A 14,269-nucleotide genomic window follows, 5' to 3' on the forward strand; every position below is an offset into this window, starting at 1 on the left:
TTCCAAACTGCATACAGGCAGGTTATTCTTCCCCATGTTTTCTTTGGCTTCATGTGAACAGCACAGAATGAGTCAAACAGTATTAATTTTCAACAGTGAAGTGGTGTGGTCAACCAAAACTGTCAGTGGCTAGATTGAAAAGATAGGGTCAGCAGGTAATGAAGACCAGCCCAGAATGCCACGTGTGAGGGGGAGTGGTAGGCAAAAATTAAGCCATATGCTTTTCTATTTAGCTGGTGTTTCACATGTTTCATTCTGTATTTTGTCAATGCAAAAACAACGCCTTAACTGTTTCTGAATACTTTGTCTTCGGGGTTGGTGGGGTAGACAACTTGGTGCCCTTCATATGTTTAGGACTACAGCTTCCATGATCCCTTACCATTGGCCATACTGGCTGGGACTGATGGGCACTGTAGTCCTAACCATCTGGAGCAAATCAGATTCCCTGCCCTGGCCTTTTGAGCTCAATTCAAAGTGCTGGCGATGACCTATAAAGCCCAAAGAGCTTTATAGTCAACATAACAAAGAGGTCACCTCCATCCACATGTTCTGCCACAACCTTTTAAGAGCCATATCAGGCTGCAAGGACATGCAACAAGGTGTTTTTGATGGCTGCTCCTCACCTTAGAATTCTTCTTCTGGAGACTCCACAAAGCCTGAGCCTGTACATATTCCATCAAACTGGCTTTTGGAGACCAGAGGTGGGAAGAGTAATTAGTATGCTGTCACCCATCCTGAGCCCTTAGGATTGGACCAGCTGACTCAAAATTGTGTAAACATTAACAACGGTACATGGCCTGCATAGATCAGAGAGACAAGAATGCCCAGATTTAAAGCCCAGGTCACAAAGTGATGACCCTAGTGCCTTCACTAAGGCTCTTCTTCTGACAAAATGGCTTCCAGCAGGAAACTCTCAGGTTGGTGTCCTGGGACACAGAGGGGGAAAGAGAACCTGCCTGTGTCCAGAACATTTCCCACTCTGCTTATTATATAAAAACTGTAATGTTCTTCTTTATTTTTGTTCCCTACCTAACAAAGAATCTGTGTGTTTACTTAAGGCTGGTAGTAGATCCGGGTAACTGCTAGATTTTTTTATTTTCAAAAATGGGAAATTGGATATTTTTGGTGTTCTTTGTCCCAGCACCCCAAGGTGTAACCTGAAACCTGCATAGCACCCAGGACAGCCTAATCCAGCTGCATCTTCTTCCTACTCTCTATCTTAAGACTGTGACCAATGGAGACTTTATGGCTTTAACACAAAGCGAGCTTCCTGCCACCTGCTTTACTTAACAACCAGGCTGATGAAGAGTTCCAGAAATCTCAAAAGTTTATTCACTATTTTGTCACATTTCAGTTGGTACTCCTCTATTGTGGATTCTGGATGTGTTCTTATGGACCAACACAGCTGCCGTTGCTTTGGGTGTGTTCTAGTTATAGAACTTAGGGATACTTTCACCCATAAAGATTAAAGCAGTTTTGCTTCACTCAGTTGATTATATGAGTGTCAAACCTACATTATCCAGGGTGTTCATTCATTCTACAAAGAGCAAGGCAAATGCCTGACGTTTTCTCTTCTGCATTGTCGACAATCAGATGTTCACATAAACAGCAGATGAGAAGGCTGAGAGGTAATTTAAGCCCCAAATATTTATTTATTTATTTATTTATTTATTTATTTATTTATTTATTTCTATACCGCCCAATAGCCGAAGCTCTCGGAGAAATGCCCTGAACAGGGCATATGAAAATGCCCTGTTGAGCCCTCTGAGAAATTGCTATTTGGATAAGGCTTCAGTGCTGCCATAAGAACCTATTTGTTAACCGTGTTGCTCTGATCTAGATAAAGAGGTGTGGAGGCAGGATCCCAGGCGCACATCACTTCTTTCATCAGGAACCACAAGCATAAATCAGATGCTCTTCTGTATGCAGAGGCTGCCGATTTGTGCAGCATTACTTTAGACTGAATGAGCAACCACTTCTATGCACAACCACTCCTATCTGTATTCTGGTACAACTAGAGCTGGATTGGAGCATGTGCCTTTGTGGGTGTGAGGTGGCAGCGGTTGTGAGGAGGTGTCTTAGAAAAAAAAATTCCCTACACTAAGATCACATAAAGCAAATAATTTACTAAAAATGCACCCAAATGCATGCACTCTCTCTCTCTACCCATCTCTCTCATCACATATGTTCTCTTTGCCTTTTTTATCTGAACCCTCAATTTGCACTTTTGTAGTATTTAAGGTTTGGTAACATGTCTGCTTGTTTGCAAAGAGCAATGCCGTGCAAGAGGACTGGGCATTCGATAAAAAGTGACTGGAAGCCATGGGGCCATGCAGTGAATAGAAATTCCAACCCCCACAGACTGGGTCCTTTTAGAGATGCTATGCGTGTGTTTGCAAGGGTGGGAAAGCTGTTTTTTGTTTTTAACAAGAAAGAAAAGAAAGGAACACCAGAGTCCTTGGGGCTCTGGCTGTGGAATGCTGGGAGTTGTAGGGCTTTTTCCTGCCTAAACATGCATAGGATTGCGCTCTAAAGGTGATTTCATACTGGGTTTTTGCCATGATTTGGATGTGCACAGATCTCCAGCAAGCTACACAGAGGTCTGGAAACAGCCCAGGAACATCATGGATGGCACTATCTACAGTCATAGAGGAGTATCGGACAAAACCATGGCCTATCCATGTCACCTCCTGACCTGTGCTAAGATGACAAACCAGCAATGTGGAAAGTTCTTACTTGGCCATGCCCTAGTTCTATATAATACCTGGGCTGCAGAACCCAGTACCAATCCGGCCCTCCAGGGTTCCCCATGGAGCCCCCCCGAGCCCCCCCTGATCATTTGATGGTTTCCCCAGCTCTTATGCAATTTTCACCCATTGTAAAAGGTTGCAATGCTTCTTGTACAGCTTAGTTACTGGCATTAAGAACTTAAAGCTAAAATACATGGGTATTTTTGGAATTTTGGGCCCAGCCCCTTTTGCCTTTGGCCCCACCCATCACTGGAATGTGGCCCCCAAGAGCTTCCTTGAAACGGAATTTGGCCCTCAAGATGAAAGAGGTTTCCCACCCCTGCTATATAGATTCATAGGAAATCATATGTAATACCAGAGTATATGTCAATAGCTTGAGAAATCAATGTAGGGGAAATATGTGATTTCATGTATTTATTAGGGTCCTTGCCATTTCTTTTTCCCAAGCACAGCGGAGCCACCAAATACAAGAGCAACTTGGGCCTGTTGCTCATGTGAACCCCTCTTTAACAACTGCACTTATCTCTTGGTCATGACAGATATAACTGCCGGGCCAAACACAAGCACGTGATTCAGGAAGAGAAGCCTTCCTCTTTGGAACCTTTTCTCTTTGCCTTAAGAGGCAAAGATGAACGCACCAAGCGTTCATAAGCACTGCACAAAGGCTAAAGAGAGAGGTGCAAATTGGGAAGGGAAAAAGTGACAACAAGGTGAGGAAAATATGTCCCCTCTCATAGCAATCCAAATTTCATGCTCTTTTACACCTTCTCTTGTCTCTCTCCACCCACTAGAACCCTCACCAATTTACCACCACAAAGTTTCTTTGTCTCCAGTTCTCGGCGTCTTCACCCCTCTCGGCATTTGAGTCAAGCTGTTTACTCACTGGCTGCCAGCAAGGGAAGCACTGAGAACAGAGAGACACTCTTTCCTTGCTGTGGTGCTACAGCAACCTACTCAAAATGGGAGGAGCAATTTCAGGGAAAGGTTTACTAGTCTAACTAATCCAGGGCCTGCTCTGAATGTAACATTTTGGAAAACAGTCAGATAGCTCTACGGTGGATTACAGTGCACAGAGGCAAAAGTGCAGACGTAGACCTTTGCGTAACTGCAGAACTAATATGGATAGTGGAAAACAAGCATTTCTGGTTTAAGCCCCCCAAAGTATCTGTAATTTAAATTTGCAACAGTGCCATGCTTGCTTCCCCACCCCCCTGGTTTTCTGAACAAATATTTAGGAAGGAAAGAACCTTTTCTTGAGCCCACTCCATTCCCTTGCAACATGGGAGCAAAAGGACGCTTTCCTATGACAAAAGGATGAACTGTCTCTGATCTTCACATGAGATGAAATTGTACATAATAATTGTGCATAAACAACACTTAAAAGCGAAGGCTGATTGTGGGTGGATTTTATATAAACTGGAAAATTAACCAGTGACCATTCTTCTTATTAGTAATACTTCCCAGATGTCACAAGGTTGAGAGTGTCTATGAAACTTATTTTTCCCATTTGTTCTTCTAGCCACACTCAGCAATTTAGGTTTTGGATCAAGATGCATGCAGGAGAGGAAAAAACCCATATATGGAGAAGAGGAAATAGGCTAAACTAACATAACCTTGACTTACAAAACAAAACAGTCAACTCTTCTGAAGAACAGCAGAAAGGATGGGACTATACCCGCTGTCCCTTCCCATTTGTAGAACCCAACGTTTCTTAACAGAGCAGGAGGATTTCCTCCCATTATCCTTGGATCAGGAGAAATGGGAATGCGGACACTAGATGATGGGAACAAATTGATCCAAGGGAGGGCTTCAGTGGTTAGGCAAACTGCCAAGTAGTGTGTCTTTGTGAAGAGCTTGACATGGAATTGTGTGAATATTGCTGAATGAGGGCAGATGAAGGAGGTTAGGCTTCCTTATGTTTGGTGCAAGGAAGCATCTGTATTCTGCCTTCCTTGCAGCTTCTGCTGCAACTCTTGTCTAAAGTTATACAATGCATCCCTACTAGGGGTGGGCAATCTCCACAGGTCTGGGGCTAATTTCCCCTGCATCCCACCAGAGGCTGCACTGATGCCCCCCCCCCATTGCCAGCAAAATCAGCAGTGGGGGCCACAAAAAAGGGCATGCAGCCTGTAAGCCATGTGTTACCACTCCCGATCTACATGAAATAAGCTCCAAATTTCATATACTTCCAAGAAAAATGTAAATATGATGAAAGCATTTGATGATGAGCTCTCTAGCACATGTCTCTATCTTGTTGCTTTGAATTTTACTACCTTCTGCCCTTGGGATAGGGTGGTCTATAATTTTGTTTAAAGCACAGTGATAGGGAGCAGATTCCCTCTTCTGTTTGCCAAGCAGATCATCAGTGACGGCAGTCCAGTGCACCATTGATGGTGGTGGTGATTCAACCGCTTCAGGTGACACTTTCTCCCAAGCCCCCAAAGATGCCTACAGCATGGATTAGCAATTCTGCTAATTCCTTCCCCACAACTATCTTTTGCATCTCCAGTAGGGCACATCTGTGTGTGGAAATTTGTTCATGGCTCAACTTCCATGAATAAAGGTAATGTGTCACAGCACAAAGATTAAAACAAATCATGGGGAAGCATTCCTGCACTGAGCAGGGGTTTGGACTCGATGGCCTTGTAGGCCCCTTCCAACCCTACTATTCTATGATTGTATGATTTAAAGAAGCAATCAAAAGTCAGAAAATACATTTTTGTTAGCTGAGATTTACAATAACAGAAATAGCCTTGAGGGCGGAATAGCTAATTTATGAATCTTTCTGTGTCTACTATATTCCTTGATCTAGGTAATGGTTTTCCTCAAAGAATTAGCTCACTGAAAAGCAATTTGGTTTCTGATTCAAAAGTTCACTGAGATAGAAAAGGACCTTTTCAATGATACTGGCACTCTCTCCACAAGAATATATGTAATGAATGCAAGGTTCAGGTGCCTCTAAAACAGAGAGACCAGAATGTCATTTTTATCATCGTCATCATCTGAGTATTTCTAGGTTTAGGTGAGTTTCATTGAAGAAAAAAAAACCCACACTGTAACTAGATAACTACTAGTAATTTTAGAATAAAATTAGTAATTTTCACTTTTCTACACCAAGAGGACACTTCAGTGCTCAAGCTCTTCCTTGAAAAAATGTGGACAAAATGTGCATATTTGAAAAAAATGTGTACATTTTGAGAAGTGTGTATGAAAATATGTATGAATTTTTATGCGGTATAAAAAGAACGAAGTCACAATCAGAGATGGAAATGGGATGAAACCAACTTAGCCATGGAAAAGTGAGAACCTGAGCAAAACTGAGGTTGGCGGATTTACCCATCTTTAGTTTATCGCAAAAGGAAGATGTGTGCATGAAAGGTATTGGAGTTATGTGTGTGTTCCAGACAACTATAACAACAAAGCACATGTTCTTTTTTTAATGCTATAGTGGTGCTAGACCCATGTCATCACTGACTGACCCAGATATCCAGGCCCAACACTATGGCCCAGTTTGCATGACATGATGAGCTCATTGGGGGCTGTTTTTAACCTACGATGAACCATGGTGCATGCCAGCACCAATCTGAATATCCAACCCCGACTGGGGTGATTGGGGTGGAGTGGGGTTTCCAGGTCATATGAACCTGGCCACCGTGGGTTAAGGGTTAAACAACTCTTGCATAACCCTGCTACAAACTGAGGGTTATGTGAGGGTTGTTTAACCCTCAAATAACCCATGATGGCCAGGTTTGCACAACATGGCAACCTTCCGATCGCCACAGTCGGGGGTTGCATATTCAAAATGCTGCGTGGCATGTCCTGCGGTTCATCATAGGTTAAACAACCCCCGATGCACCTGGTGTGTCATGTGAACTGGGTCTCTAAGTAGCCTTCTGCAAGCAAGATAGCTACACTGAGGAAACTCTTCCCTTACAGAGGCACAGCAGAAGCAGCAGGCTGATAGGACAGTAGCAGACCCGCCCTAGAGGGCTCCTAACCTTTTGCCCTTTTCTCAAGAAGTTCATGGCAGGCACCTATGAGGCAAGTGATGTGACCTCAGTGCCACCTTCAGGAGACAAGAGAACGGCCACCCCTCTCTCAGTAATGTCTGTAACTGTTGCCATTGCAGCATCCCCAAAGGGCATGTATGTGTGAGCCAGCAGTGGAAAGAAGACAGGAAACAATAATAAAGAAAAAGAAAAATGTCTGAGAAGATGAGGACACAGATGTAGCTCGTCATAACTAATGTTGTGGTCACGAACCAATGGATGCCCGTGACACTCCTGCAGCCACAAACTGAACACATTCCGTTGTTTGTTTTTAAATCGCTAGAAGGTGGGTGGGGCTGCATTCTCTAAGCAGCTTGATATTGTGTCTTTTTGTTTGAGAAATACAATTTTGCACGAATGGGGAGTTTGTTTTAAAGACATCATCTGGATCCCATGTAATAATTCAGCAACAGTTGTGAATTCCAAATGCAAACACACACTTATATGGAAAACCCACTCGATGTGTGAAAAGAAAGGTGTGGCAATTTAGAAAAGTTGGGAACCTGGCCCATGCTTTAAGCTAGGAAGAGGAAATAGTTCTTAAAAAAGCAACAGCGACCCAACAATAAATAAAAAATATATGCATCTTCATAGCTCCATATAAGTCAGCAACACTACACCATTGGTGTTAGTGACTCTACATTTTCACACTGAGATTTTAATGTGCAGAACTGATGTAAAACTCAGTAATCCCACCTTGCAAAGATCTCCCTCCCATGGGTGTTTGCTCTCCCCATTTTGACTTCTCTTAAGCTACAATTGCAACTTCTGCCAAATGTGAGCAGGGAGTAAAAGAAGAAAACCACAAACCTCAACTTACAAGAGGATGTTTCAATGCAAATAAGAACATTCTATGCTGAGGTTAATTATTGCCTTGGGTAATAATAAGGGAACATATTGCATAAGCTGAGCAATGGGGTGGCTTGGGGGGGTTCCCCTCCTCCAAACACTGTGCTTGTATGCATTTTCTGGATTTGTCCCTGGAGATACCATTTATTATTTACTCATTCTTAATTGTTAAAAATGAAAAAATTGGCAGACACGACTGTGAAAATCTGTGCCTCAGTGGAATAAATTCCATCTGTCTGCTTAAAGTGCTGCCTTCAACAATTACTGTTTTCTTAAGCTGGAAACTAGCAGGAGATACAATAAGCTGCATACAAGAGCAACTGGTTGTCGTCTTTCTGACTCCTCCCTGCCCCCCTTTCAGTTCTGTTCTGTCTGCCAGCCTTGAGGGGAGTTAAAAAGTCTGAACAGGGCTATTTTGTTTCTAAAATTAAAATTCCTATGAATAGCTGAATGCCAAAGTGAGCAGGAAATGCTGAATAATATGCATGACATTTTTTTATCCCGCATCATTTGTCAGCTCTTGCATCTACTAACTATACTCTTCATCCTCTTCAAGTAGAAGGCATGTTGATATTTCACCCTAATCTATAGTCTGCATCCATGTAACACAGAGCTCTAGGAAGCCCCCCCCACCACCAGCATTTTATAACTTCCAAACAAACTGATTTGCACAAACGTATATACACATACACCTTTGTATATAAAAAATGTGGCTTAATCTCTGTACAGATTAACAGTGCAAACCTGCACATATCTACTCAGAATTAAGGTTTATTGAGTTCAATGGAACTTACTCCTAGGTCAGTGTGTACAGCCTTAAGGCAGTATCCAATGAGGCAGTTCCATCACTGCTGACTCCATTGTGCTTACGGGACCCACTGCTTATGCAATGGGGCTTTTGCGCTTCTAACGATAACCCTGGAATTGAGTACAAATGCTCATTTCTAGATCGGGACAGGCCAGTAGAGCTCTGTTCTGTGACCTTTGCTGACCTGCCCCATTCCATAAATGAGAATTATAGAACAACAAAACCCCACTGTGCAAGCGGTGGGTCCTGCAAGTGCATGGGCACAATGGGAGGCTACCTAGAGTAAGCTCAATTAAATGCCTGATGCAAACTTTATCGAATAGAATGGAATATTGCACATCAATCTATCTGATTTGAGATTAGGACTGAAGCCCTATTCAGGCATCCCCCCACTCACATGATTCCAATTGTGTGTGTGGGGGGGACTGCAGGGGTGCACTTCCTAGTCCCGTCCTCGCTCTCATATCACCATCTCCCCCATGAACTGAGGCTGAACACCTGCATGGGAAAGCCTTTTCTACTGACGACAGCTCACCATTCCGGATTCTAAATTGTGCGGATTCCAAAGTGTGGAATTTACTACAAGTAGCAAAGGCTTCCCGCTGCTTAAGTTCCCTTCCCAAAACATGGAAGGCTATGAAGTCCAGGATGTGATGGCAGGAGTGAGGCTAACGGGCTTGTCCCCACTCTCCCTCTTATTGCGTGAGGCTTGAATACCCGAAGAGAGCTATAGCGAGATCCAAATACTTACTTCTTGGCTCTCGGGGTCCATCCACCGTTATCTTGATGGCTCTGTGGTACGTGGCTACTTGTGGAGGATTTGTGAAGACTGTGATAGTCAAAGTGAAGCTCTTCCCTGAAACAGGAAAGGACAATTACATTTATACCTGATTATGAGGCATCCCTCATCTTTAGTTGCCTTTAAAAGCATCAGAACTATTTAAGAAGTCAGTGAACGTTTACAGTTCAATTTAACTGACGTGAAAGCTCAAAGGAACATTCAAATTAACAGGCGGCTACTCAGATGTTCAGATAGACTGGAGTGCTACATTTGTGCTCATTGTAGGACTTACAGTGCTTTCTTGTAGGGCTTACAATAGGTTCTGGGAATGGGAGATCTTTTCCTAATGTGGAGGGATTTAGTGGGGGATTTTACTGAGACCACAGCTGGGGAGGGAAGTCTTAATCTCCAAGTATCCTGCACTATTGATGGCTGTGCCCCACCATGCCTGGCATTTAATTTCAAACAACAACAATGTGATTGCTCATCACTTGGTTAGTGTCATGGGTAGTTAAGTCCTTACTCATGCTCAATGTCCACAACTTCATTGGACGTTAAGCATGATTTCACTTTCTTCTGGATCTGGGCCTAGGAATGTAAGATGGTCATTTTTGCATTACCTCATAGCTATGACTCATTGATGGTGGTGTCTAGAATAGCCTGGCAGTTTCAGAGCCACTCCACCCACCTATATCTCAGCAAGCTGCTTAGCCATGCAGCACCAAAGTGGCTGAAAAAAGGAAGGCCATGATTTTTGGTGGAAAGTAACCATGTTTGAGCCCCCTAAGTGTCCAACAGCATTAATGAATAGTGGTAACTGAATAGAAAACTAATATCTAGCTTGCTTGGACTTTCCAGAAGTCTCACCTCTTTTCCTGTTTTATGCAACGAAATACACTGCTACACTTCATTATTATCTATTGGCAGTCCAGGTACTCCTTGTCAGTTACCGAAACATAAACAAGGTGTGTGTAAAAATATTCAACTAACTAAAACATTTAGATAAACTGAAAACTACGACTTCTTTTCTCTGTAATTTGCTCTGGTGACTCAGGTTCCCATTATTTGCAAAGGTAAAAGATAAAAACCTCAATTTAAACAATAATCATTTAGATAAATGAGATAAAGTTTAATTTAAAATATAGAAAACTGGTTTCAAAACACATGGATGGGTTGTTTTGCAATCTGGAAAGAAAGTGGAAGTGACAAGCACATGGGAAGCAGCTCAGTTGGTGTGGTGCAGCCGCAGGTAACTCTGGGTTGTTTAACTCATACTTAGCCATTATGTGTGAACTGTGTGAATGAGAACATTAGCAGCAATGAATGTATTTTGCTTTCTTGCCCTGGAATAAGTGCTGCCCACTCTGATCAACAGCAGAGTTCCACAACCCTGCCACCTGAGACACTTTTAAGTGGACCTTTCCTCCAAGCTCAAAATTCAGATGGCTCCTCTGCAGCCGGTGGAAGGCTGCAAAAGGTCTAAGCGCATTTAAACTTTGCTTCATTAGTAGCTGCAGTTGGGGGACAGGCTGAGGGGGGCAGCGAAGGAAGGAAAGCATCCCACTGCTGCTACTGAAATAGCAGAAATAGTTTACGCTTTGTTCATTTGGATATTAGAGAAAGACTTAATTTAAGGGCAATTTACTAAAAACTTCCTTTGGCGTGATGCCTACAACAAACTGAATAAGGTCCTCTGTTAGTGTATTTAATCCTGTACCTTTTAGCCTGACAAGCCTCTTCTCATTTTTTTCATGGCATAAATACCTATATTCGCATTTTTAAGGTCAAAGGCCACAACCCTGGGCACAGTAACTTGCCCATATATTCCATCAAAATGATAACTGCTGACTCTACTGGGACCAAAATGCATTGTGGGCTTCATCTTGTTTATCCCCACAACAGTCATGTGATGTGGGCCCTCAAGTTCATTCCCATTTTATGGACAGAGCCCTCCCTGAACCAGCAACCTGTAGTCACCTTTGGGCTTATGAAAACAAATTTAATATTGGCAGATTATAGTGTGTAACAAACTTCCTTTAAAAAAAAAAGGGGGGGGAAGAGTCTTTTTGTTAGTAGGCTTAGCTATTTTATCAGTAGGGATTTCTTCCACCCTAGAGATGAAAAACCTAGGAAAAATATAGGTGGAAAACAATTTTTTTAAAACACATGTTTTTTCCCCATGGATGTTTGGAAAATTTGGAGCAAACCATTCCCCACCACCTAATATTTCCCTATTTTCCCCCAGATCTTCACATCTCTATTCTGCCCTACTGGAGACATGTCAAACTGGTACTCCTACACCACACATTACTTTTTTTTTAGTGTACAAATCAGAAATAAAAGCATTAGACCTCACAAAGAGCCTCAAGTTGATGATCAAATGAGCATTTATTTCAATAGGAAATTGCCTTTTACTGAGTCAGGCCATGGGCCCAACTAGCCTACTATTGTTGACACTGCCTGGTTGTGGCTTTGCAGGGTTTCAGGAAGGATCTTTCTTCTTTCTACCTGGAGATGCCAGGGACTGACCCTGGGATCTTCTTCATGCAAAGCCCGTGCTCTACCACCCGGTCCATGTTTAAGATATGTACAGCCCTATCCCATGAATGTTTACACAGAACTAAGTCCCACAGTTCAATGAAGCTTACTCCTAAGTAGGGATGGATTCACCCATCTATTTCTAGCCCGTGTCAGTTTCACACATGTTCATTCATAAGTCATTCCTACATTTTGAAATGATTCACATGAAAATTCATATACAAATGCATATATAAATAATACATATTTTAACAAGTTTTCCTCACAAAATACACATTTCTAAAAGTATTTTATCTAAATGTAAGCATTTCTAAATGTATTCTGTCCTAATATACACATTTTTATTTGACCTGTGTTGGCTTTGCTGCTCCAAGAACTGTGCTGTAAAATTTGGATAACATTCTGATCTGCACATGACTCTTGAAGTTGTGAATCAAGTCCGTTTGCTTTGGGATTTGCAAAGTTCAAATTTGTCAAGCATCCTTACTCCCAAGCAAGCATGCATAAGACCACAGACATGCATTTTCAAACACCTCATGATCACTCCAGAATCTTCCTCAAGTCAGAGAATGCACGTTGCAACTTTTCACAAGCTATACTTCCCTCATTTCACAACATTGTCTTCAATTAGTGCAGGAAAAGAAAATACATTCTGCTACTTCCCTACTCCCTACTCTCCTGTGACTAAACTTGTATGAAAACCCATCATGATATGCTTGGTGACAGTCCGAATGTGTAACCCACCCCCCATTTCTCCATTACTTGCCCAGCCACCACCACCGCTGCCATTTCTTTGCATGCTACCACCCGTAATGCCCTTCTGAAGAGAAAACATGATGATGACATTGACAAATCTGTCTCCTGTCCTAATCAGTTTTACCAGAAACTAGGGGATAAGAGATGGTAAAGGGAAGAGCCACGCTGCAGATGTACATGGTCCTGGACGAGGAGGAAAAATCCAATAAGGGAACAGTGCTTGTAAACCAAAGACATATTTCCAGAAAGGGAAGAGGGGTGTGTGTGTGTGTGTGTGTGTGTGTGAGAGAGAGAGAGAGAGAATGTATGTATGTATGTATGTATATGTATACACATATGTATATATACACACGCACATAGACAGACATATATAAAATATTCAGGCTTTCCCCAAATGTGTAAAGAGGACTAAAATGTGCTTCAGACAGAATGCATCTGTCCACAGGTGATACCAAAAAAGAAAGAAAGAAAGACTCAGGAAGGTTGAAGTACACTTGTAAATGCACCTTCCTACTCAGCCATCGACTGATTTTAAAAATATGAGTACATTTAACGTGCTGATATGGGCACATTTAAAGCTGCTTTTCTGTCTTTCGCACATACGCACCAGTCAAACCAATTAAAGCCTTAGTAATGTGATGAATATCAGATTCTGTACAGGCAAAGCAGAGGCGCCAAACTAAATGTTTTTTTTGCATTTTCCACACAGGTTCGCTAATATTTATATGGCTAACAGCCAGAACCACTGAGACGCTTAAAGTTGAAAGAATTTCCCTTTTTGCTAGTGGGTACTCCACTAGCAAAATATTTCCACTCCCCCCCTTTTTAAAAAGATGTCTGGAGATCAGCTGTGTGGGGTTTTTCTTTTGTTTTGCGAAGAGGCTGGGATCCTAAGCATATTTACTATGTGGTAAGCCCCACAGAACTTAGTGGAAGCTCCAAGGAAATGTATTTTGGACTGGCCTGAAAGAGTTACTTTTTAAAAGCATACTTGACTCAAGTACGCTTCTTTGAGGAAAGAATAAATACACCCGGGCTTTCTTACAGTTCTCAAGTGCTCTGCCTCTTTTTAAGGATGAATTAGCACACTCCTAGTTTGCTTCATTTAAGGCAATGGAAAAGAAACAACCTAAGGCTGGAATTAGCTGTTACGGAGGATATGTGGCTGCTACCAAAAAATGGCAGCCTTGCGTCTCCTTCCTCCAGTCTCTTCTCTAATGTTGTTGAGTAATACTAATGAAAGGAAGTGGGAATGTCTGCATCTGTGCCATTGTGGGGCCGGGGAAAACTCAAATTCACATGTGTGTTTTAAAATTATTATTACTATTACTAGAGGATGCTGGAAGAGAGAGGAAGAAGAGAACTGGGGCTGTGGGTTTTGGCAGCAGTTACACATCCTCTGCAACGTCTAATATTCCGGCCCAAGTTACTCTAGTACATTAGGAAGCTATAGAGGTATCTGGTAGCAGAATGCAAGAAAAAAGAATATTCCTTTGACCTGACTTGAGTTCTCTAGGCCCCACTGTGATATAACCTCCTGGTCAACTGATTAATGATACAAAAGAACAGCTACTTTGAAAAAGAATGAGGAAGTGTATTACGATATAACGTTGCATCCTGTTGTGAACTGTGCTAGGGAACACCCACAAGGCTGCTGAGCTTATTGTACCAGCAAAGACACAAGAGAGACTATGCATTCCCTTCCTGTTCCTTATCCTTCTTTTTTCTCCCACCCCAA

General features: G+C 42.3%; 1 protein-coding gene across 12 annotated transcripts in view; it reads right to left on the minus strand.

Annotated features, from left to right (window-relative positions):
• RUNX1 (RUNX family transcription factor 1) overlaps nt 1-14,269 on the minus strand; it is a 243,420-nt gene that overhangs the window by 68,683 nt on the left and 160,468 nt on the right. For all 12 annotated transcript variants that reach the window (XM_084843692.1, XM_084843683.1, XM_084843682.1 and 9 more), the window contains one exon: nt 9,208-9,312. In XM_084843692.1, coding sequence (XP_084699818.1) covers nt 9,208-9,312 — 105 coding nt within the window. The remainder of the gene's footprint in view (nt 1-9,207; nt 9,313-14,269) is intronic.

The sequence above is a fragment of the Heloderma suspectum genome, chromosome 3 (genome assembly GCF_057233095.1).
Source record: "Heloderma suspectum isolate Gila_16-S chromosome 3, 16-S_ref, whole genome shotgun sequence".
In the NCBI taxonomy this organism is placed as follows: domain Eukaryota; kingdom Metazoa; phylum Chordata; class Lepidosauria; order Squamata; family Helodermatidae; genus Heloderma; species Heloderma suspectum.